General features: G+C 38.3%; 1 protein-coding gene across 1 annotated transcript; it reads right to left on the reverse strand.

The window, feature by feature from the left end:
- LOC100540976 (solute carrier organic anion transporter family member 1A2) lies at nt 1-23934 on the reverse strand. The gene is made up of 15 exons (XM_010713592.4): nt 23922-23934; nt 18791-18897; nt 17499-17640; nt 15435-15567; nt 13954-14060; nt 10744-10890; nt 10357-10455; nt 9631-9861; nt 7348-7512; nt 5285-5480; nt 4425-4590; nt 3547-3731; nt 2944-3008; nt 1710-1827; nt 1-822 (listed from the first exon to the last, which is right to left on the reverse strand). Exons 2-15 carry the CDS (start codon nt 18848-18850, stop codon nt 675-677), a joined length of 1962 nt encoding a protein of 653 aa, XP_010711894.3. The 5' UTR covers nt 18851-18897; nt 23922-23934; the 3' UTR covers nt 1-674.
- Between the last annotated feature and the right edge of the window lie 318 nt (nt 23935-24252).

The following is a 24252-nucleotide window of genomic DNA, read 5'->3' on the forward strand; positions in this document are numbered from 1 at the left end:
CAAGTTATCTAGTAGAGTGAATGCAACTGAAGTGACAAATCCTGGTAACTTTTCCTTGTCCATGCTCTATGCAAAACTTAAAATATCACCGTAGTACAGAATTTTTTTTAATTGTTTTTTATTTGTATTTGTTGTTATTACTGCAGCACATGACATAAACTAAGTTCCCAGTATATTGACGGCCTATACTGTGTAGAATACCATACAGTTCTTGCTTGAAAAGACTGACAAGTTCATGAAAAACTCAGGCCCAATAAAGCTTCACATCTTGTCCACAGTCAACAAGAGAGATTGTGGCAGAAGCCATTGAAGAATTCCAGGACAAAATCTAGCATCACTGGAGTCAGTTGCAAAACTCTCACTACCTTCAGCAAAACCAGGATTGAAACTGTATGCTTCTGCTTTGTACTCCTTTGCTCAGATGAATCAAATCTGGCATTTTGTCATATTTCTACTCTTTGTACCTTTGCACCAAACACATTTTTCCTGTAACTCCTGTTTATGAACTGATAATAATATGAGAATATAATTAGGATGTAACTTTGTGAAAATTTAATAATCTCTGTCCAGAAGTTCACTAATTAAAATAAGAAATCTTTTACAAAGATACGTCCAAAATTTACATTGTGAGGTTTTTTCACAATATATCCTGCATTGAAATGCTATCTCAATGCTTATTGTCCTTTATCCTGCAATTCTACTGGTGCATTTAATGAGACATTCCTTTCAGATGTAAGTTGCTTCTTTAAAATAAAGAGAGTTATTAAACCTGGGATAAAGGACATTCCACGTAACAATGCTGGCAGGCCAAGGTAGATCCACCTGAAATAAAAGATGCACTTTGTGAAATATGAGTATTCATGAAAAAATAGCTAAATTGGTCAGCATATGTCTTATTGTGATAATTGCCCAGATGCTCTAAAGCTGGTGCCCTGATCCTGGATCTCAAGAAAGATGAACCAGTACTATAAAAAAGAATATATCAGTGTCAGTGAAGTGGCTATTTATATCACTGAGTTTCAGGCAACTAATTTAACTAGATAAGTCAGCCACTTTGTCTCCTTACAGCTTTCTCTGTAGGGAAAAAGAGACCTGAAAACGGCAGCTTAGATAGGAGTAAAACTTCTGGGTAGTCATGTGTTAGCCTTCTTTCAAAACCAACCTCTCTACACAGTATTATACGGAACCAGTCTGGGACATTAGTTGAACAATTCCCGCAGTGCTTCCTGAAGGTCTAAAAAAGGTATGAAATGTAGTTGTTTAGATCAAATTCCAACTTGTGTAACTATATAACATCTAAATTTCCCCTAGAAGTGAATTCAACTATTATTTCAACTCTTTTGTTGTGTTGTTTTTTTTTTCAAATATACAGTATAAAAAGACAATAAATGTCTGACATTTTTCCCACAAGAGTTTACTGCTTTTAGGTCTTTCCATCAGAATTCAGCATTTTTAGGTGTGTTCTCCTGAAAGATTGTGAATGAATGAATGTAATTATGGTTCCAGAAAATTCCTGGCTAACGGACATTCCAGCATCTATGACAAAGGCTGGCTGCAGTCAACAAATGAAGCCAACACCAAAGAAATGTGTTTTGTCAAATTTATAACGCAGTTTGACTACTAGAAAAATAAGGAGAGCACATAATTGAACCTATATGCATTTAATAATACAGCAAGGAGGAGAAAATAGTATGAAGTAGAAAATATACCTGTATTTGACTATGTCATATATCCTACACGCTCCTTCTCCACCACAAGACTTAGTACCCCATTTCATGCATGTAGTATCTATCAAAGCTCCAAAAAAGATGGGAGATGGAATTCCAGCTAGAAAGGATATTAGCAATGTTTTAGTGAATAGCATTTTTTTTTCTGATTAGCATATGCACCAAAGATCCTACACTGTTTCTTATCTACTCCATCTGCCCTGTCATCTTCCAGTATAAACCACGTTTTCTATATTCCTTATTTTCCCTTTTCTTCCTTATTCACCTATCTTGAACAAAAGATTATATTTCCTCTTGCATGTTTACCAGTATATTCATTAAAATATGGACTGTGACTAACAACAAAACTCAGTATTTTCTCTCATCAGTGAACATAATTGTAGTGTTCAGTGAACACTTGGTAAGAGCAAAAAAATATAGATGACTTTCAGATGAGTGCCAGATCTAGACAGCCTATTCCCCAGTATATGAAGGCCGCTCTGAAAACAATACCTCCTGTTTTATTCTGTTGGCCCACAATGCTAGAGCTGGATGCTGGTGGTATGGCAGTAGAGGCTGAACCTTCCCACCAGTATTCCCTTAGATTTTATTGCTGTGTGACCGATGGCAGCAGAGGGGCAGTCTGACAAAATGGCGTCTGACATGGAAGTGCATGAAGCAACGGTGTGTCACTGAATTCTTCCATGTGGAAAAAATGACACCCATTGACATTCACTGTCTCCTCATGAACATTTATAGAGTGCAGAGTGGATGTGAGCACAGTGAGGTGGTGATCAGTACATTTCAGCAATGGTGACAGATGTGAAATGTGAAAGACAAGTCATGTTCCAAATGGCTATGCAGATGTTTATGAGCATGGTATGCAGGCTCTTGTTCATCACTGGTGAAAATGCATAGTTAACAGTGATGACTATGTTGAAAAACAGGGTTTTGTATTTGAGAATTTGCTCTATCACTGTTACTGTATTCTTTGGATCTGTTGTACTTTCCATGGAAATATATAGGAGGCACTACTTTTGGAACTATCTGTGTAAATAAATGACTGTTCTCATTTTCAATGTTGCCTACATCCATAAAAAAGAAAAAAACATTTCCTGTTCAAAGGCACTGTGTACTAAAGTATATTCCTGTGTCATGCTCTTATGGGTCCTGGTGTGATTCATATAGCTGCTGCAGATCTAACTATGCTTTGGAAGTGTGTTAGAGCTTTTCTTACCAAATACTCTTGCAGCTAATTCATGGACACCCACTCCAAATGACTTTTCTTCAGGCTTTAGAGACCTGTATTGTAATTATATTGTAAATAGATGAACAGAGGTGACCTTAAAAATATAAATACTTCAATTTTTTTTTCTTTACTCTTCAATCAAAACCTTCATCGCATTAAATCAAAATCATTCTTATTAGACGAGAGTTTGAAAGAGTTCATTATATTCATTAGGTGAAATTCCTTAACTAGGACTGCCAAATCACAAAAGGAAAAGCCATTTTCTCAGTATCGTTCACTTGGACAGAAGCCAGCATGAAGTCCCAGAATGTACAGTGGCTTTATCAACAACATGTTGAAATAATCAATAAAGAAATTGGTATTACACATCCCTACATTCATTCAGGGTACAGCTGATAGCCAAAAGTAACATCAGTGTAAAACTGACCAAATTTAGCACAATACTAAACCTTAATAAAGCACAGAAATGACATAATAGCTTTCTTTTCTTCCTCCCTCCATGCACAAACCAAAAACTTTAATTTCCTGGGGGTATGTGATTAAGAGTAAAAAGTCCTGTCAGTTTTCTAAGGTAAGGACATTATACTGTACCTTATTAAGACCATGAACCCAGGCATTGCTGCTAAGGAAAAAATGAAGCTGCCAACTAATTGCAGTATTAAAAAATATTGAAGCATCTTGTCACAGTTTTTTCCTTTGTCACATTGGCCCAGAACTGCAGAGGCATTTTGAAATGGAAATTCTGAGGCTGCAACACAGGTGCAATTTTCAAATACCTGCCAAAAGAGTGTTTGAATCACGCAGACTTGTCAAAACTCACACATTGAGAATAACATTCATGCATTTGGCACCTAGCTCACTCTTCCTGCTCCTGAATATTTTGCACGCGTGCAGCACTGTGCTGTGGCCTCTTAATCAGTCTGCCAAGCACAGGTCCAACTTGTGGTGTGTGGGATTAGAGGCAGGGAGGGAGCTGTGTTATATTTACATAGCTGGCACTGCACTTCTTCAAGAATGCCATGATCAAATGAGCTATTATATTCTTATAACTGCCTGCTTACATGGCTCTTCCACTGCCATTAGATCTGATTCTCTTTTTCATAATCAGTCTTTTTAATTTATAGGAGAAAAGGGAGAATTAAATTCATGCTATAGACTTTAATTTTGAACAAAATGTTCTTGTGCACTCAAGATTCCAATTTGCCATACTTTGAAAACAATTTCTCACACTATTTTAAGATCCCTTCAGTTGTAAAAAAAAAAAAAAGGACTCTTCTTCACTATATTCTTTAATTTACATTTAATATAATTTTCATATTCTATTTGGAATTTCTGATTCTATCCAATGAACTTGTCCGATCTACTTATTACCTTACAAATCCAAGTAAAAGTACATCCCCTTATACTGATACGGCTATTTCTCACTTACTGTGTTTCATAGCTACAGCATAATAGAACTGATGCTTTACCACATTTTTTCCAGTTCCTGTTGAGGCCTTACACCCAGCCAGACAAGATGATACATAAGTGATTCCATTGTTCGCACAAACTGGGTCCCATACTTTAAGTGTGCAATTACAATCTCTGTTGCAGTCAGCAAGTAGAGTATTTTCTGCATATGACAATTGATCTATTCTGAAATACATTTAGAAGATGAGGAAATATTTTAGTTATGAAATAACTATAGTAACCCTTTGAAGTTGTATTCTGTTTTGCTATTATTCTATTCTAGCTTGAGGGTTGAACCAAGATACACAATCCTACATACTTCTGTCCTGGACTCTGAATACAGAATTATGCCTTTCTGTCTTTCTACTGGCTGTTATTTCATATTTTGTTAGTCACAGTATATCATATTACATTATATTATGCTACCTATTAATAGTTGGACATGCATAAGCTATAAATTTTTTCTCATCTGTGACATGTATGTTCTTGATTGTCTCTAAGTATTAAATAAAAGTGCATGTTCATTTTCCAGAGACATGACTCACCCATAATGATTAATAGCAGGCTTCAAATCAAGAAACTGCAGGTAAGATACCCTCTTACAATTTGTTAGAAATAGAAGTCCAGTTAAGTTAAAGAAAGATATTTTTTCCCTCTGTAATTCTGAAACTGCATTTGATGTATTTGATTTGACAAACATCTTTATTTAACCTGCTGTTACTTTGCTTGAATGTATAATGAAATTAATTAAAGAATTAATTTGAATGTGCTGCTGTATGAGAGTGGAAACTAAAATGTACCTGGCTCTGTTTCTCAAAACTGTGGAGTCCCTGGCTAATTCTTGGCAAGAAAAATCCAGGTTGGACCTCAAAGAACATACCCTTCATAGGAAACCGTTAGGCCAGCAACTGGTGAAGTGTCACAGATAGTCCAAAAGGCAGTAAAATATAGAAGGTAATCCAGAAAAGTTACCCAACATGCTATATGTGCAGCCTGGTAGGTATTTATCTTGAATTTCTTCATAAATAAGCCTCCAAAAAAGTACCCAAGGCATATAATTGGTATGTTGTAAACACCTATTTTAAAAAGTAAAACATCCGTGTTAAAATAAAGAAGGAGAACATCAAAGCTACTTGTAAAGGGTGACTGTTTTGCAATGACTCATATAGCTCCTGTGACTGAGTAGTTTAACTAAAGTCGGAAATGATGCTCTACTTGTTCTCTTGCATGCCCAAAACGTCTATGGAAGTTAACAGCAGCTGTGAACTGCTAGGAGAGCTGGAGGGTAGGACTAAAATGATTCAATGGAAAATTGCTGTCTGCAGTTGCAATGTAATTTCAACACACATACAAAACAGGGTTTTGGTACAGCATTCCTAATTGTGAGAGAAACCCAGTGGGAGCAGGTCTTGAAGCACGCTGAGCATCATGGAAAGAAGGAACAGACATTAAATTTCTGTAGGAGATTGTTGAATGTGCTCTCACTCTTCTCAGCTGTTAGATACCTTAATAAGGAAAATAGTGACTGAAGGACATTCAGGAACTAGTTTTACATCATCACCATATGGTTTTGTTGGCATTTCTCTAGGCAATGTTGGTTCTCTAACAATCCTTGACTGCCAGTGGGCATGGAGGATGTGAGGAAAGGGGAAGACTATTGAATGTGACAGAAGATTCTCTCAAAGTATTGTGTACTTTACAGAAAGCAGCTTGTCTTTAAAAAAAAAATCCAACAATGTAATGTCAGTGCAAAAAAGAAAGTATGATATTTACATGCCTTTGAACTAACAATTTCAAAACACTGGCAACAGAGAATTATAGTAATGCTCATAAAGTCCGGGACATTCAGTGTTCCTGGGATTAAAGAAATTATGTGGCTGCTGTGGAGATAAGTACTGAGTTAAGGAACAGAAGTATGGCTAGATGTATTTTAAGATTTTCCTTCTATGGTGATTCAATAAATTCTAATCTAATTAAGCCAGAGCAGTTACACATGAGAACACTGAGAATTTAAGAATTGAAAAAGAGGAGCTATAAGAAGGCTCTGACACTTTCAGGGTATTTGCTTTGTGCCACAACTACTTGCCATTACTATTTCCAAATGTACACTGCCTTCTTGTCCCTGCTCATATAAAAAAAAAGACAAGCTCATAAAGAGACATAAAAAGACATTTGGTCAGTGCTTTCTTCCCATGGAGTTCTGCATGTGAAAGAGGACCTATTGGTTTCAGAAGGCTCAAGAACATTTGAAGAGTAGAGATGGGAAAGTGTTGAAGATCACGGGCAATTTTAACTACACATACATTCAACCCATCTGTGTCTTACGAGTGTTAAGAGTGTTGTTTCCATGAACATGAAGTATACCCTCTACTTTAAAGAATTACTTTTAAGCAAAGATGATGTAAGCATTGGTCTCCTACACATTCTTAATGTGAATTAAAATAACCTCTCTGAAATCAGGGGTTTAAGTTTTACATCAGCTGAACTTTCATAGAATCACAGAATCACAAGGTTGGAAAGGACCCACAAGATCATCTAGTCTAAGCATCCTCCTATCACCATTACTACCACTAAGCTACTAAACCATATCTCGTAGCTCCTCATCCAGCCTCTTGAACAGTAGAATCATAGAATCACAAGGTCGGAAAGGACTTACAAGATCATCTTTCTGGCACAATTCAACTGATAGAAAGGGGATTATTAAATTCTTGAAAGAAAAGTAGGAGATTCTTAGCAGAAAATGCATGGCTATTTAAAAATGTTTTGTAGTGTGGAATCTGTCATTTATAGAAGCGTTTTCCCTTGTGTATACGTGTGCATACACACATTAATATACATACATGTATATACATGTGTATATATATATGTATGTATGTATGTATGTATGTATGTATACAGAGAGTTTTAACAGAGATATGGTAGAACAGAATGAATCAACTTTACCAATTAAAAAGATGGCATCTGATGCAGATTTTCCGAATTGCTGTTCCAGATATTTAGGCATGAAGGATATCATGCCAAGGAAGGCGCTGAACTGTAGCACACTTATAACTATAAATAACATATAAACTGGGTTGCGAAGTAAAGCCTTGAGGAATGGGAAGAAATCTGAAATGAAATAATGTAACAAGTTAGCATGATGCTTTATGAAACAAATAATACATTGTTCGGTGTTGCTAAGAGGAAAAAGAGAGGACGGTGGTTCTTAGCTGGATCAGGATAATTCTTGTGCTTTGCCAGACACCATATCTCAAAGATTTATTGGTTAGTTCAGGCTACCCTCACACGTTTCTTCTCCACAGAGATAGCCTCTGATATACTTATCCCCGGTAAGGCTACTGCTTATGAAAATCATAGTGATAATTTGATCATGAAAGTTTCAGGAGACTTTCAGCTCTTCAGTGTCTGAACTTTGCACTTGTGGACTGACAACAGCAGCTACTCCACTACCTTTCCTACTACTTAGCTCATGCCCTAAAGCATCCACCAAAATCCTTTTTCTGCACCTGCCAGGCAAAGGGACTACAAAGAGGGAGGGGTGCAAACACACTAGGCACCTGTGATTACATGCACAAGACACGTGATTACAGAATCACAGAATCACAGGATCACAGAATGGCCAGGATTGGAAGGGACCTCAAGGATCATGAATCTCCAACCCCTTGCCACAGGCAGGGCCACCAACCTCCACATTCAATACTAGACCAGGTTGCCCAGAGCCCCATCCAACCTGGCCTTGAACACCTCCAGGGATGGGGCATCCACAACCTCTCTGGGCAGCCTGTTCCAGCACCTCACCACTCTCTCTGTAAAGAACTTCCCCCTGACATCCAACCTAAATCTCCCCTCCCTCAACTTAAAACCATTTCCCCTTGTCCTGCAGTAATTAACCCTTTCAAAGAGTTGATTCCCCTCCTGTTTGTAGGCTCCCTTTAGGTACTGGAAGGCTGCAATGAGGTCACCCCGCAGCTTTCTTTTCTCCAGGCTGAACAAGCCTGGCTCCCTCAGAGCCAGTCTTCAGAGGGGAAGTGCTCCAGCCCCCTGATCATCTTTGTGGCTGTCCTCTGGACCCTCTCCAACAGCTCTCTGTCTTTCTTGTACTGGGTGCTCCAGACCTGGACACAGTATTCCAGTCACAAGAGCAGAGTAGAGGGGGACAGTCACCTTCCTGTCCCTGCTGGCCACCTCTCTTTTGATGTAGCCTAGTATACCATTTGCCTTCCGAGCCACCAGGGCACATTGCTGGTTCATGTTAAGTTTTTCATCTATGAAGACCCCCAGGTCCTTCTCCGCAGGGCTGCTCTCAAGGACCACTCAGTTATTACAACTATTAGCAGTGTGGCAGAAAAGGCCTGAAAAGGGAAGTGCCTGCAGTTATTCCCATCAAATGCTCAAAGTCTGCATTTTCTAGTCTTCAGCTAAGTAAAACACTGAGAAACTATACTTGTAATGTCTTTTCTATGTGCAATGTCTATTAATTATTGAAACAAGAAAATATACAAAAAAAAATAATCTTTTTCTAATGTTCTCTATTAGCTAATGTGCTGAGCTGACATCAGAAAACTACAGGAAAACATGAACTTCTGTACAACAATGATAGTTCATCTATGCACTTATATTTTCAACTAGCACGAAAATATAAGATTTTTAAAAACAGCTTCCTGCAGATATATGGTTTCCCAGGTTTATAGATCAGAAAAACGACAGATGTGAACATTGCTAACAGTAGAATGAATAAATGTAAATGAAATAGATTTTTGTTTAACAGTCATTAAATGTTTATGAGACTCTTAAGCACCTGTCTATTCCCTTTGTGGCGTTAAGTTGGACTCAAGAAATGCACAAGCCTTGTGCTGCTTTCCAGCTTTGCTACCCAGAGAATGTGAGGTACAAGCATCTAATATCTGCAACTGGTCCAAAGCTCACTGAGGTGCAGTATTCTTAACCAGATTTCAGTGCATTAATCCCAGCAGGAAGAAAAGCTACAAATCTATATGCATCTGAAGTGCTGCAGGGAGAAAGGGGTGAATTCAGATCCTGAATCTATGAAACCTTCTGCCTCTGTGAAGAGACATTCTAAATGCTTGCTCAAATTCTTTGTACTACAGAGAGTAGAAAATCATAGTATGCATTTCGTACCTTGGACATATTTGTTTTTTAAAAAATGCATATTGCTCACACCTTAAGGACAAAACTAAGACAAAAATAGAAGATGGTATAACGTGCCTTTAGCAATTTCATACATCGTCTGTTTGGTTTCCTTTTGTTCATTTTCTTCCAGTAGTACTCCTTCCTTTTTACATGCCTCAGACTCATTTGTTTCCCCTTCTTTCACAAGTGACCTGGGCAAAAACCAGAAAGGTAGTCCTGCAAGAAAATTCACTAATGCACAAATCAAAATGCCCAGCCACCACGCTCCAACCCAGCGGACATCAGTAGGTGTTATAGTTAGCTCCCCTAAAAAAGAAACAAACAAAAAAAAGCAATGGCATCTCAGTTAGTTTATAAATAATTTTTCTTTCATTTTTTGTTTTTCTGATCACCTCTGATGTAATTTGTTAAAAGCACTTTAAACATTTAAACTGAAACTGATAAAAGAGAACAAATATTCTCCAAACTTCTACTTATTCATCTAGCAAATTTCATCATTTCAACCGTTTGTGCTAAATTAATTTTAGCCTTTTCCTATCTAAACCTAGATGATGCCATCATTCATCAAATAATTTATATGCAGATTCATTCATGTATGTGTGAACTCAGGGCTTTTATTGGATTGAATATCACATTGGCTTTTTCCGTTCTAAAAGAAATACCAGCAAGTTAAAATGAATACACTTCATATTTGAAGTTAATTCAGAACTTCATATTGCTGGTTGATAGACCATTATGCCAACTGATTTACATAAAAGATTTTATATATTCAGTGTAAGATTTTACATATTAATCCATCACCTGCATCTACAGATTCCAGATCAACAAACAGTTTTGCACAGAATGATGCCAACAAGAAACCAAGAAAGGGGCCAATTACTGTTGCAGTATGTAGACAACCTAGAATATGAAAGGAGAAAACATACAAAATCAAAACACAGACATAAATATTTTCTGGAAATAATTCTAGATGCTTAGGATAGCTTTACTGAATGAACATTTAGAGCAAAAAATGACATTATTTCAACAAATAATTAAATTGCAAGTTCTACACTACTACTGTTTCAATTCAATTTAATTCAAACTGCATTGTTTAAATGCGGTAATGTCTTTCTTCTCTCTTCTTCACTTTTGTTTACTTTCACGTTTGTTTGGGGAAAGGGAATTAGCATGATAAGATAGGTTTACCCTGGTAGAAAGGTGAATTCTCTGTTTTGGCAAAATCCTCCAAATATGAAATGCCTAAAGGCATGATGGGAGTTTCACCCATTCCTCGTATTAAGTTTCCAACCATCACAAATATCCACAGCAATGACCCAGGCTCCTTTTCACACTCTGTGAATAGAATAAGAAGCCAGAATTAATGCTTTGATTCTACCAGTTACATTCTAGATATGTAGACAAACAACTGACTGACAGTTTAAACTGTGATTAGTAGATCAGTCCTGTAAAATATGGATATAAATAGTTGCTATACTATTCTGGAGCAAAAAGCTCCAGAATAAAAAGAAGCTATTGCACTTGGTGGAGTAGAGTTCAAATCCCTTCTGTTTCCATGCCAAATCTTGTCTAAACACCTGTTGGTCCAGTCACTGCATAAACTAGGACTCTTCCTGTACTCCTCTCCCTCATCAAAGCTACCATTTCTCCAGCAGTTGAAAGAAAAATACCCCTGAACAACAGTGATATAGTGATAAATTTATCTTGTCTTACAGATGAAGGCCTTAACATCCTTTTCTGTTTCAAGATTAGTGCTAACTTGCCGTAAAGTGAGGCAGGTCTCCAGAAATTTGATGCAATGCAAGCAAAGCCTTGGACTGGCAAAAATAATTTATATTTGCTAGGTAAAACTGCTATTTTTACCTTACACTAATATTATGCCATATGTTTTCATATCAAATTAAACAGCAACATGGACACTTATACCTACATTTTTCATCTAGAAAAAAGCCATTTTTAAAAGGTTTTCTTGCCAGTTCATAGCGTGTCTCTGCATGTATCAATTTACTATGGTCAAGCTGCTGAGATCTCATATGGGACATGTTTAGGATACTGGAAATAAAACACTTTGTTTCAACTTTTTTAATTAAAAAAATAATAAATTGCTAGAATTGATTTCTTAAATAAGAACAGTTTACTTTAAAAGAAAAGGGAAGGGAAGGGGAGGGGAGGGGAGGGAAGGGAAGGGAAGGGAGGAGAGGGAAGGGAAGGGAAGGGAAGGGAAGGGAAGGGAGAGGAGAGGGAGAGGAGAGGAAGGGAGAGGAGAGGAGAGGAGAGGAGAGGAGAGGAGAGGAGAAGAGAGAGAAGAGAAGAGAAGAGAAGAGAAGAGAAGAGAAGAGAAGAGAAGAGAAGAGAAGAGAAGAGAAGAGAAGAGAAGAGAAGAGAAGAGAAGAGAAGAGAAGAGAAGAGAAGAGAAGAGAAGAGAAGAGAAGAGAAGAGAAGAGAATGTATGCCTTTTCATATTCTTCTACAATATTCCAAAGAAAGGTTTTTCAACTTTCTTCAAGTTTATGCCATAATTAGTGATGTAGTAAAGACCAAGCATCTATGAGAGGTATCCCTCTCATAGAATTATAGAATCATTAAGGTTGGAAATGACCTCTAAGATCATCTAGTCCAATCATCTTCTTACCACCAATATTAGCTACTAAACCATGTTCCTCACTGTGACATCTACCCATTTCTTGAACACTTCCAGGAACAGTGACTCCACCACCTCCCTGGACAGCCTGTTCCAGTGCCTGACCTATCTTTTTGAAAATAGGCTATTCCTAATATCCAAATAGAGCCTCCCCTGGTGCAACTTAAGTCCATTACCTCTCATCCTATCAGTAGTCACGTGGGAGAAGTCAAACCCCACCTCACTACAACCTCCTTTCAGGTTATTGTAGTCTTGGCCATGTGGGCACACTCCTGTCTCATGTTCAGCTGAGCACTGACTAGCACCCCCATATCCTTCTCCTTCACACAGCTTTCCAGACATTCTGCCCCAAGCATTGCAGAGGGTTGTTGTGAACAAAGTGCAGGACCCAACAATTGGTCTTGTCGAAGCTCATCCCACTGGCCTCAGCCCATCAATCCAGCCTGCCCAGATCCCTCTGTAGGGCTTTCCTACCCCCTAAAAGATCAACACTTCCTTCCAGCTTGGTGTCATTTGCAAACGTACTGAGGGTACACTCAATTCCCTTGTCCAGGTCATCAATAAAGATATTTAAAAAAGGACCTGCCCCAGTACTGACCCCTGGGGAGCACCACTTGTGACTGGTCGCCAATAGGATTTAACTCTATTCAACATCATTTTCTGGGCCCAGCCATCCAGCCAGTTCTTTACCCAGCAAGGAGTGTACCTGTCCAAGCCATGGGCTGCCAGCTTCTCCAGGAGAATACTGAGTAGTCTTTTTTAAAAATTCAGGTAATTGTTGCATAAAGGCCATACACTACTGTTTGACTACTGTATGAAAATTCATACCAAGTAATAAAAGGCAGAAAACGTCCTCATTTCACAGTGAGGTGCCACCATTTGCTTCCAAGACAGTGAGAGCCGTGCAGAAGTACTGTTGCTCTACGCTTGCATTAAACAAAATTCCTGAACATTCTAGCTTCTTTGTCTTCTTTCAAACTGATAGCTGGATTCAAATTGATCGCTTCTAATTTTCTGAAGTTGATAAGCCTCCAGAAAAGCATATAGAGAATAAATTCCTGTGAGAATTTAGCAAAGCCTTTGTAGCCTCCCTAGACAAGCTACCAAGGAAGCTCAGGCAGTTCAAACTAAATGCTTCCTGCTGAGGTAGTTGAATACCATAGAGATTAATCCCATCCTCAGTGTGAGGATTTCATGCTGTCTCTGTCTCTTTTGACTCCACAGTAGTTACTTTCATGCATATACTATTGCCAGTGAACATGCATGTTTCAGTCACCCAGATAAGTTTCAGCCTAGTTTACGTTATTTTATCTTTTCTTTAAAAAGAATTTGGGAGCTCCTTTTTTTGTTCTATCTCTATTTTTCATTACTTTATATCTTGTGTGGTACAGTAAAAAAAAAAAAGAACCTAGTTCCTTCTACCCATTGTCCAATGTATAGTTTCCCACCTCCTTACAATGTCATAGTATTTCGAGTTTTAAAAAAGGAACATTTCTGAGGATAATCTCATGTTATAAGTCCCTGAAGTGGAATGATAAGATATTAACCAAGCTGTTTGGATGCTGTGGAAAATGCATGAAACAGAGCTACAGCTGTGGAGTCACAGGCTAAGAGAGAACAAGGCAATAAATAAATAAATAAATAAATAAATAAATAAATAAATTAATTAATAACAGTGAGCTAATAAAAAAATACTATTTACTGAAATACTATAAAAACTGAGGGAGAAGTAGTAGTAGACACAGGAAAAGTCATACCTGTTGATGGTTCCTCTGTAGGTAAAGAGAACAAGCTTTGATTAACATGGCACAGAGGCACGACTGAAGAATTCTCCTGTGGTGAAACGCTGCTTTCAATATGATATCTATTTGAATCAAAGTAAAACACGTACAGATTGAGAACAAATATATGAGTGAGGAGCCTCATAAATCTGTTTCATGAAGCTACCTGAAAGAGGAGCATGCAGCTATAGCAAGAAGGAAATCCACTTCAAAAATTAACTCAGAATTTATAACAAATCAGACTAGGAAGAAAAGAAACAGTGCAGTGTTTGATCTGGACAATTACCTAGTCTCTGACATAATTGTGTAACAGATGTTTCAGAGAAAATGATGAAATACCTTAATGAAGTCCCTCATATCATCTTTTCCCCTCTTCTCCCTACATTCTAATCCAATTTACACCTTAAGCAGAGGGTGCCATCAGGGCTGTCAGAGCCATACCACATTGGGAGTAACAAGAGTAGAGGGCTCACTGATTAGAAATTAGACAAGCCTAAATGATTATTTTGTTAAGCCAAGAAGAAAAGAAGTGTGAAAAGGGTTAAAAAGTCATTATGGTCCGTAAAGCCCTTGCCAATGCAGCATTCAAGTTCGATCTCTCAGCCAGGGTCCAGACCAAAGGCATCTGAAAAATCATCTTGCATTGCATATTCAAGCGGATAAGATGCAGTAGTGTAGTGTGACTGCATTGTATCTTCAGAAAGTCCATGCAAGTGGTAGTACAAGAAGTAAGACAAGGCACAGCAAGGCAAGATAAGATAAGATGCCCAGCAGAGTGGTGACAGTCCTCAGAAATGATGGCTGACTTCTGAAGCCATCTCATACGCAAAACCATCAAAGTTGCTCTGCAGCTGTTTTATCATGCTCATGCTCAGCAATTCCTCACTCATTAAGCAATCATATTCAGTAGAAGGAGTTGCATATTAAAGCATGTAAGGATCACAAGAAGCTGTTGTGATTTAACCAAATATGGCAGCTCCAGCCCAGGGCTGCTCCCTAAGGGCTCTCTAAGGACTGCAGCTCCTTCAGACCTCATCCTCTGCTTCACCACAGTCTGCTCCATGGTTGCATGGGCAGATCTGCTCCCTGATGCCCATAGGCTGCAGGGAGACTGCCTACTCGACTGTGGGCTTCTACTGGGTTGTAGGGAGCTTCTGCTCCTCACCTTGAGCACCTCACACCCTCCTTGATTCCTGTAGGGCTACTTCTCTCCCATTTCTCACTCCTCTTTCCCAGCTGCTGTTGCACAGCAGTTTTCCCTGTCCTTAACTCTGCTCCCTTGGGGACACAACTAGAGTAATTCCTGGCTCAGCTCTGGCAGTGGCAGGTCCCTTTTGGAGCAACTGGAGCTGTCTGAGATGGGGCAGCTCCTGTTATGTTCTCACAGAGGCCACTCTGCAGCTCTCCCTCTGCTAACAAAGCCTTGGCCCATGAGCCCAGCATACCAAAATACTCACCTTCCAAATAGGAAATGAGGAAATGATGTCAAAAGACAGCCAAATGCAAAAACCGTGCAGCCCAAAGCAATTACTTTGGGTCTGTGAAACTTTCCTCCAAAGTAACTCACAAATGCTATCAGCAGCAGGTTACCTGCAGAAAGAACCTGATTTGTATTTACAAACAAAGCCATTCTTTTACTTTTTAAATCAAAGAGCAATTTTCATTACATGTTGTTAGCTCAACATCCATTACTTCTCCTATAAACCTATAAAGACTGTAACTAGACAGAGAACTGGTTAAGTGGTGCAGTAATACCCTTCTATCTGTGATATTCTTCTGAAAGACTTACACCACATGAGAAGAACTTGAAAATAGGAGGCAGAATAGAAAAGAGATTATGGTGAAAGAAGAGGTTTTTGACCAACCTGTGTAGAGAAGAAATTTCTCACAACTTTATGTAGAGATTAGGCCCAGGACTACAAGATAAGAGCTGCTTTGGGAAGTTATCTCCTGGGATACTCTATTTAGCAATGTGTGGGAAAGTATATATTCAGAGGTATATATTCAAGTGTTTCTGTATTGAAAATATTAAATATGAGATGACATTCCAAGAAAAGAGGAATAATAAATTGATATTAATTTTAGTAATAGTTTAAGAGGAATAAAAAGATTTTGTAACTAGCGCCGTTTAAAAATTCAAATGAGATAAAAAAACTGGAATGTCTCCTCCTCTACTTTCTCAGTGCAAATAAGAGATGTCTGAAGTCTCATACCATGAATTAAGTCCTGCAACAGTAAAAATTTGCTAACTGTTCAACTTCTAATTTTGTGATCGTTTTGTCAAAACAACAAAACCTTATCTATGACTGGTGAGCGTAATGTTCTGAAAGAAAACAGCATCTTTTTTTATGTATGATTGCTAAACTGACTGCATTGAACCAGTAGCTTGAATGAAACTTGAATACATGTATTTGTACAATCCTAATAAGATCTTATGCCTACACTTGCACAGTCTTAATAAATACTTCATGCCTGGCACATACACTGATCCTTAATCATTTTAAATATTAATACGATGATTCGTAGTTACTTTACATCCCTGGAAATAAGAACACTACAACTCAACTTGCTATAGAAAAGTGTATATGAAAGGATGATCTATTTAAAATAAATAAAGTTTTTACTTCATTAATTATATTTTTATATAATTAATCTCAGCCATTTAATATTTCTTAAACTCTCCTTATCAAAAGCATATATTCTGGGTATTCAGTCTCTGTCATAACACTGAGTTGCCCCATAACACTGCTTTGCAGGCAGCATCATGGTGTCACAAACAGTTTCTCCTACTTGAATATGCTGAAAAGGGCCTTGTGTCTTACCCACCAGTGTGCGCTAGCCTGTGCAGGTCTTTTCCTCAGTTGAGCCAGGAATCATAAAGATCAAGACTTCAATTTTAAGAACATAAAACATGCTTTGACAATCTCCACTGAATTGGGTCTGAAACTCTTAAGTCTTTTGTTTGGCTTTTGTGGCAATGGCAAGACTTAAGTTTGTCACTGGGCAGTGAAGCTCACTGACAGATTTGAGGGGCACTAACAGTAGAAACCTTATTTACAGTTACATGGGTGTAAAACTTAAAATACTATTGAGTTTGAGTAAGGAGACAATCTACTCCAACCAACTTTGAGTTCACTGATTAAAAAGAACTGTAAAAATACTAATATGAACTTACATTCAAATTGGGTCCATCCAATCATTCTGTTTTGTTATTTATTTATTTAGTTTAAAGCTTATTAAATAACAAACTGACAAATAGGTTTGTCAGTTGTTCTGTGATAGTGTGAGAGTATACAAGTTAGCTAAACCAACCTCTAATCCTAAACATCCTCATATAAGTTGTTGTGTTATTTTCCAAGACACTCATATGTAAGTATAACACAGGCAGTAGAACAAAATTGGTCACTATGCTGTCACAAACACCCACTGGCAGATTGCTGATGGACATGAGAGTCACTAATACATAGTCAGCCAACATTTTATATTTTCAAAGAAAAAGAAATATTAAAATGAGTAATTACCAATTTCAAAGCTTCCATTAATGATTCCCACTAAAGATGCTGGAATATTGAATTGCTTCTCTATCTGTGTGTACATGCTGTTCAAGTAAGCACCAGTCATCGTTTTACCAATAAATGCAAGTGACAGCGCCAGCAGAAATAACTAGGAAGGGAAGAGTAGATTGTATGAATTCAAAATTATATATTTAGGAATTTACATGGTTGTTTTCCCACCAGAGATGTGCTTCTAAGTAAAACAACTGAATACTTTCTGATTTACTCACAGAGGAATATAATGTAAACAGAAGCTCAAATCCCATTAGTTAGCTTTGTCCACAGAGTTATGGCTTCACTGAACCAAAAAGGAAAATGAGGACATAATTTGTTCTTCACCTGCTCCCAGTTACCAAGACTATCTCCAGAAACCTTAATCCCCACTTGCCCAGCCAAGTCAGGCGTGGCACAGCCTCACCCAGTGGGACCCTGCTGCAAGATTTCCATCTGCAGGACTGTGGAACACCTGCAACCTGAGGGAATAAAGCTTCCTGTGCTGGGTGCAAGGTTCTTGACTCTATGCTTATCTCAGCAGTTGATAGAATTCTTGCAGAATTCAGATTGTTGCCTTTGATAGAATTACTGGATTGAGTAGCTGTTCTGTCTCATCAGTAGAGGTCACGAGCCAATTTCAAACATAAGCAGTAAAAAGTGTGTCCTTTCTGACAAGAATCTGGTAGTAAGTGACCATGAGAAAAAAAAAGAGAAAATAAAATTATATATATATACACTGCAGCATTCAAACGCTATAAATTTTAGGGTTATTAATAAACATTATTTATGAAATAAAATCAATAGTATTTTTAAATACATCTACTACGATAGCTAAAAAGCATAGGTAATGTATTTGGGCTTTGAATCCCTCTTAAATCAAGCTATTTTTTAACTCTTTATAGTGCTTCTTGACAACATGAATAGTCTGGGGTTACAACCACAGCCATTTTTTACTCCCATGTCACAATTGGCTCATTTCACAAGTCTATAAACAAATGGTAATCGTGCCAGACTAGAGGGATCACATAAGTTCAGAGGTGGAAATTCAAAGGAGCAATCAGGCATATCTCTAACACATCACAGAGTTCAGGGACATAAAAAGCAACATACTTGGTTTCAAGTTTGCTTGACCTCAGTGTTCAAAGCATTAACGATAAGGAACAGACTGTTCATTCATTTATTCTAGATTTTAACTCCTACTGAATGACTGTAAGTGCAAGTAACTGTGGCTCTGCTCATACAAAATCGCTAAAATATTTCTGTACCGTAAGCCTGGAAATGCCGCAGAATTTGTCGTCTGCACGTGGTTTCCGAGTTTCTTTCATGTTGCCTTTTTGAGTCAATCCTGATGTCTGAATCTGTCTACTGATCCCTTTATAGTGTTGAAAAAGACAAAAGAAAAAAAAAAATTGGCCTACATTTGCAAAAAATAAAAAATAAAAACAGCATTTCTCGTGAGATACCTCATATTCGATCATCTTCCTTAAATAATTGCAAACCAGTCTAACAGCAGTAGATTCCAACATAACTTATAAGCATATGCATGTACATTTTCTAATTGAGAAAATTTGACCAAAAAAAAAAAAGGACATAACAGCGAGCTATTTCACATCAGATACTCAAGGCTATCAGCACTATAGTTTCAGCATTGTCTCACAGCAGTTAATGATGAACTCAAAGTATGGTGAGATGACACCTAAAGGAAGATAGAAATATGAGAAGATCAATGAGACATATGCATGAAACCATATAAAAATGGTGAAAAATGGCCACAGGCCAACCAGAAGGTAAAGAATGGAGAAAAGAAACCTTCGGAAGGCGAAGTAGTTTGTAACTGTCCGAACTGCTTTTCAATCTTCTTCACAAGCATTTGGATTGAACACTGTGGGAGGCAACACTCTGAACATTTGTATGCCTGGCTGACACATACCTGTCTTCTGTGGTCTTTAGCACTATCCCTGTCCCTGCTAGCCGTACAAAGGACATTTAGTTCTGCTCTGCACATTCTGTTATCAGCTCTTCCACTTGAACCAATGTAAGTTCATTAATTTTAATAAACATTGTACTGAAGCCTAGTTTCTTGACATTAAAAGCAGAACAACAGATAACCACACACACACACACACACACACACAAAACCCCAACAACCACACTATAATAATTTATCCCATTTTATGCAAAAAAAAATCCTCCCTGCCTACATTTAGTCATCTCCACCTTAGGTTGACAGGTAGAGCTTCTTGTACTGCTAAGCCACATGCTTTCTTATACATTTTACCAATTTCCCAAAACTTTATTTAAAGAAGGAGCAATATATTCCAGGGACTTGGAATATACTGACCTCTAAAAGCCCCTCCACATCTACTGCTTTCCACAGAGAGTTAAACATAAAGAACATCAGTAACATCAGTCAAAGGATCCTAAGGACTACCAGAAAGAATTCATTAAATCCAGTTATTCACTACAGTTCCCTACTGCCTGATGATGTAAGCTGAAGAAATCCAGAGCAAGTCAGAGCCCTACCTTACAGCTGGGACAAATAGAGGCTCATTTCCCCTTCTTCCTTTTAGATGCACTTTCAAAGTTCTACTTTGCAACACCTGCTCTTCTCAATGTGTTCCACTTCACAGCTAGGAAGCAAGCTGTCCTTGACAAGTCTGCCAATAGAACTCAATTGCCCTTTCACATTCTTCAGCCCAACACCCTCTCAGCCAATCTCTTCACACACTAATTTCTACAACAATGTTAATCCTCTCAAATGTATTTCTTCATTAATTTGATTCTTGGCAAATTCATGGGCATGAATTCCTTCCATAGCAACCCTTACATTTACAGTCTTTAAAAGTGTAGCACATTATTGTACTGTTCCTGGAAATACTTAATTTAAAATTAAGTGTAGCTGATTAGCAACTGAGACAATTGATTCTCTTTTATAGTTTGTGTTTTTGCTTTCTTTAAGGGTGTTTACTCATGTTTTGTCATCAGTATCAAAATGTTTGTGGAACAAGCAGGGATTAAGGCCTAGCCCATACATACCCATGAAAGACGTCCTGCTTGACCAATCTCATTTCCTTCTATGACCAGTTGACTGATTCTTGGGTGAGGGAAGGGCTGTGGATGTAGTCTACCTAGACTTCAGCAAAGCCTTTGTACCCTGTCTTCCACAGTATTCTCCTGGAGAAGTTGGCAGCCCATGGCTTGGACAGGTACACTCTTTGCTGGGTAAAGAACTGGCTGGATGCCTGGGCCCAGAAAATGATGTTGAATAGAGTTAAATCCTTTTGGCGACCAGTCACAAGTGGTGCTCCCCAGGGGTCAGTACTGGTGCTGGCCCTGTTTAAGATTGTTATTGGTGACCTGGATAAGGCAATCGGGTGCACCCTCAGTAAGTTTGCAAATGACACCAAGCTGGGAGGAAGTGTTGATCTTTCATGGGGTAGGAAAGCCCTACAGAGGGATCTGGGCAGTCGATCAATGGGCTGAGGCCAATGGGATGAACTTCGACAAGACCAAGTGTTGGGTCCCCCACTTTGGTTCCATGCAGCACTACAGGTTTCTGGCAGACTGCCTGGGGTATTAGTCAGCAGCCAGCTGAACAAGAGCCAGTAAGGTGCCCAAGTGGCCAAGAAGGCCAATGGCATCCTGGCTTGAATGTATGTATCATATGCTGCCAGCAGGAGCAGGGAGGTGATAGTTCCTCTCTACTCAGCCCTGGTAAGGCCACACCTTGAGCACTGTGTTTGTTTTTGGGCCCCATCACTGCAAGAAAGACACTGAGGCCCTGGAGCATGTCCAGAGAAGAACAATAAAGATGGCAAAGGGTCTAGAGTGCAAGTCTTGTGAACCAGTATCATTCTGTCAGGAGAAGAGGAGGCTCGGGGGAGACCTTATTACTCTCTACAACTGCCTAAAAGGAGGTTATAGTGAGGTGGAGTTTCTCATAGGTAACTGGTGATAGGAAGAGAGGTAATGGCCTTAAGTTGCACCAGAGGAGGCTCTGTTCAGATATTTTAAAGTTATTCTCAGAAAGAGAAGTTGAGCACTGTAATGGGCAGTCCAGGGAAGTGGTAGATTCACTGTTCCTGAAAGTGTTTAAGAAAAGGGTAGATGTGGAATCGAGGGGCATGGTTTAGTGGGCATGGTGGCTGCAGGTTGACTAAATGATCTTAGAAGTCTTTTGCAACCTTAATGATTTGATGATTTTACAGCAAAATATGCTTATATAGCTTTGCATTTTCTCAGAAATTCTGCATAAGACTTTAGATCCCAATTAATCTTTTATTCCTTTTCTTAATATTAATGTGCTTTACTCAGACTGTAGTCACATGCCATGTCAAAAGATGAGCAGCAGACAAAGAATGCAGTCCCTATATCTGTCTTCTTCTGCTCCTCAGAGTTGGTAATAGGATTCTGTTGCTTATTGTACCAGTCCCTGCATTTCACTAGTGCTTACGGGACACATCATCTGGCTTTACAGGTTTTTCTTCTGGTGCTAAAGTTAGTGGTCCTGAGTTATTTCCTTCACTTGGGGCATCAGAAACATCACACTGCCTATCATTTGATTACTGAAGATAATGTTTGCTTTCACTTATTATTACCTCCCTTCAAAGCATGAATTATTGCAAAAAAAAAAAAAAAAATCAGTTTGATTTCTGTTTGACTGGGAAGATTATTAAGTGTGTGAACTGATTAACAAAATAGACAGAATGATGAGTACCAGTTGTGTTCCTGAGATTGCTTTCCTCAGCTTTAAAATATTTGGTCAAACAGAACTGAAAGCAACATAGTCCAAGATTCTACATCAAAGAGATATAAATGTGTAAATCATTCAGTTTAGGTGCATTTATATTACAGTTTAAAACCACTTTACAACTCACACTGCAGTTTCTGCAACTAAAGATGAGCCAATAGTGTTCTCTATTCTGTCTCCCATCTCTCTGTTGTGCACTCCTGTTGCTTATTTTTTACTTCCTGGATCTTCTGCAAACCTCTAGCTTATTAAATAGGCTGGAAAAAAAAACTGGTTTCCAGGTAGTGAACTGATTTGGCCCGAGTGGTTCAACAAGTGTCAAGAAAGAGTAGGAATGTGGAACAAAAAACTTGAGAAGAGAGGAGAAAGTGAGGATAAAAGCAAACTAGGAAAGGGTGAAGAGAAGAGTGCCTGAGCACCAGTGATGCATTATGTCACCTCAAATATTTGTAGAGTAATGACCGCAAGCCCTAGCCTTAGCTGCCCAGGCCAGCCCTGAACACAGCCCTACAATCATCACAGTTGTAAGGAAATTATCTCCTTAACTGAGCATCCGTTAGCATTTCTTTAGCCAGCAGCAAGATGAGAGACAGCTTATGCTGCAAGGATATTCACACAGGGGCTAAATTTTGTAACAAATAGCTTGGGAAGTTTGCATGGGCCAGGTGAGACTGTATTTATCCAAAAGTTTGCCCTCACGTTCCAATTCACCTACCAGGTGTAATGTAAAAACCTGCACCTGAATTCTACTCATAGGTCTGCAATATCCACTGAACTTTCAGGGAAGAGGTCAATAAAATCCCTTTTACAATAACTTTCTCTTTCCTTTTCTGCACTGAGTTTGGAATACATTTACGCAGGCTAAGAAATTAGTTAGCAGTAACATCACAACTTTTCTAGCCATCTCTGCTACAGAACTGAATTTCCTTTCTCTTGTCACAAGCAGCCAGAAAGACCAACAGAAATCAGAAAGTGCATCTACAGAAAGCAGCCACTTCGCATGAAGAGCTAAAGCACCAATGCAGATGGTTTCACTACAGGCTGCATTTATAAACTAAATGTATGAAGGACAGTGGATATAATTTAGCCTACAATATAAAAGCATACATCTTGTGGGATCAGAGTAGGCATAGGCTGTGTGGCTGACAGCAGACAGGCTACAGTTGAGAGGTGGGAATTTAGGCTTATTTGTACTACACTAAATCCATAACCATGTTACAGTTTTAAACAACATTTCACCTTAATTAACAAATAAAAAGGAGGGGATAAAAAAGGATACATGTGGATTTCAAAGACTTGGAAGCAATATTGTGGCAGTTGCCTTCCCTGAGTCCCAGTGGACCATCTTATTTTCAGTGTAAAACACATCCTTCATTTAACTCAGTTTAGTCATTTGAGTAAACAGATAAGTTCACATCTTGTTTACAAGAAGGATTAAAATAATGAGGTAACTAATTATTAGCAGAGAACAAATAGAGTATCTATCGGGACTTTTAACTAATTTATCTTAGTAGCTTCAAAAAAACACTTTAAAATGTTGTTTCACTAATCACAATTCAAACTGTTACCCAAATGTAAATACACTAATGCTGGATTGAAACAAAGGAAAGGAAAAGATTCTCAGGGCAAAACAATCAGGTACTTACAGTTTTGAGAAGATTTTCAGAAGAAATGACTGATATTGTACACTTAAACTTTGGCTTTTATTCTGAACAGTTAAAAATTAACCCAAGTATAATTTACTGCAGAATTTTTTCTTTTGGCAGTTACAGATGTACATTTCAGAGAACCTACACGGATACAAAAGACCCAGGCTTAAAGAGTGTACAGAACTATGTACATTTACAGGATGAGGCAATGTCCGAGCAAAGGATGACAAGAGGTCAGACCGAAAGACAGGAGTGAGTCTGAGTTTCTCACATTTAGGAAGGTTGTTTAAGCTGAGTTACTAAATGGAAAGCAGAACAAGCATAATCA

This window comes from Meleagris gallopavo, chromosome 1 (assembly GCF_905368555.1).
Source record: "Meleagris gallopavo chromosome 1, MGAL_WU_HG_1.1, whole genome shotgun sequence".
NCBI classification, from domain to species: domain Eukaryota; kingdom Metazoa; phylum Chordata; class Aves; order Galliformes; family Phasianidae; genus Meleagris; species Meleagris gallopavo.

What these genes read in the sequence shown, in the direction of transcription:
- LOC100540976 (XM_010713592.4), bottom strand. Translation starts at nt 18,850, where the DNA reads ATGAAAGAAACTCGGAAACCACGTGCAGACGACAAATTCTGCGGCATT. An exon ending in GAATTCACCTTTCTACCAGG is followed by an intron (nt 10,456 to 10,743) that starts GTAAACCTATCT and finishes TTCATATTCTAG; the next exon opens with GTTGTCTACATACTGCAACA. An exon ending in TATGACATAGTCAAATACAG is followed by an intron (nt 823 to 1,709) that starts GTATATTTTCTA and finishes CTTTTATTTCAG; the next exon opens with GTGGATCTACCTTGGCCTGC.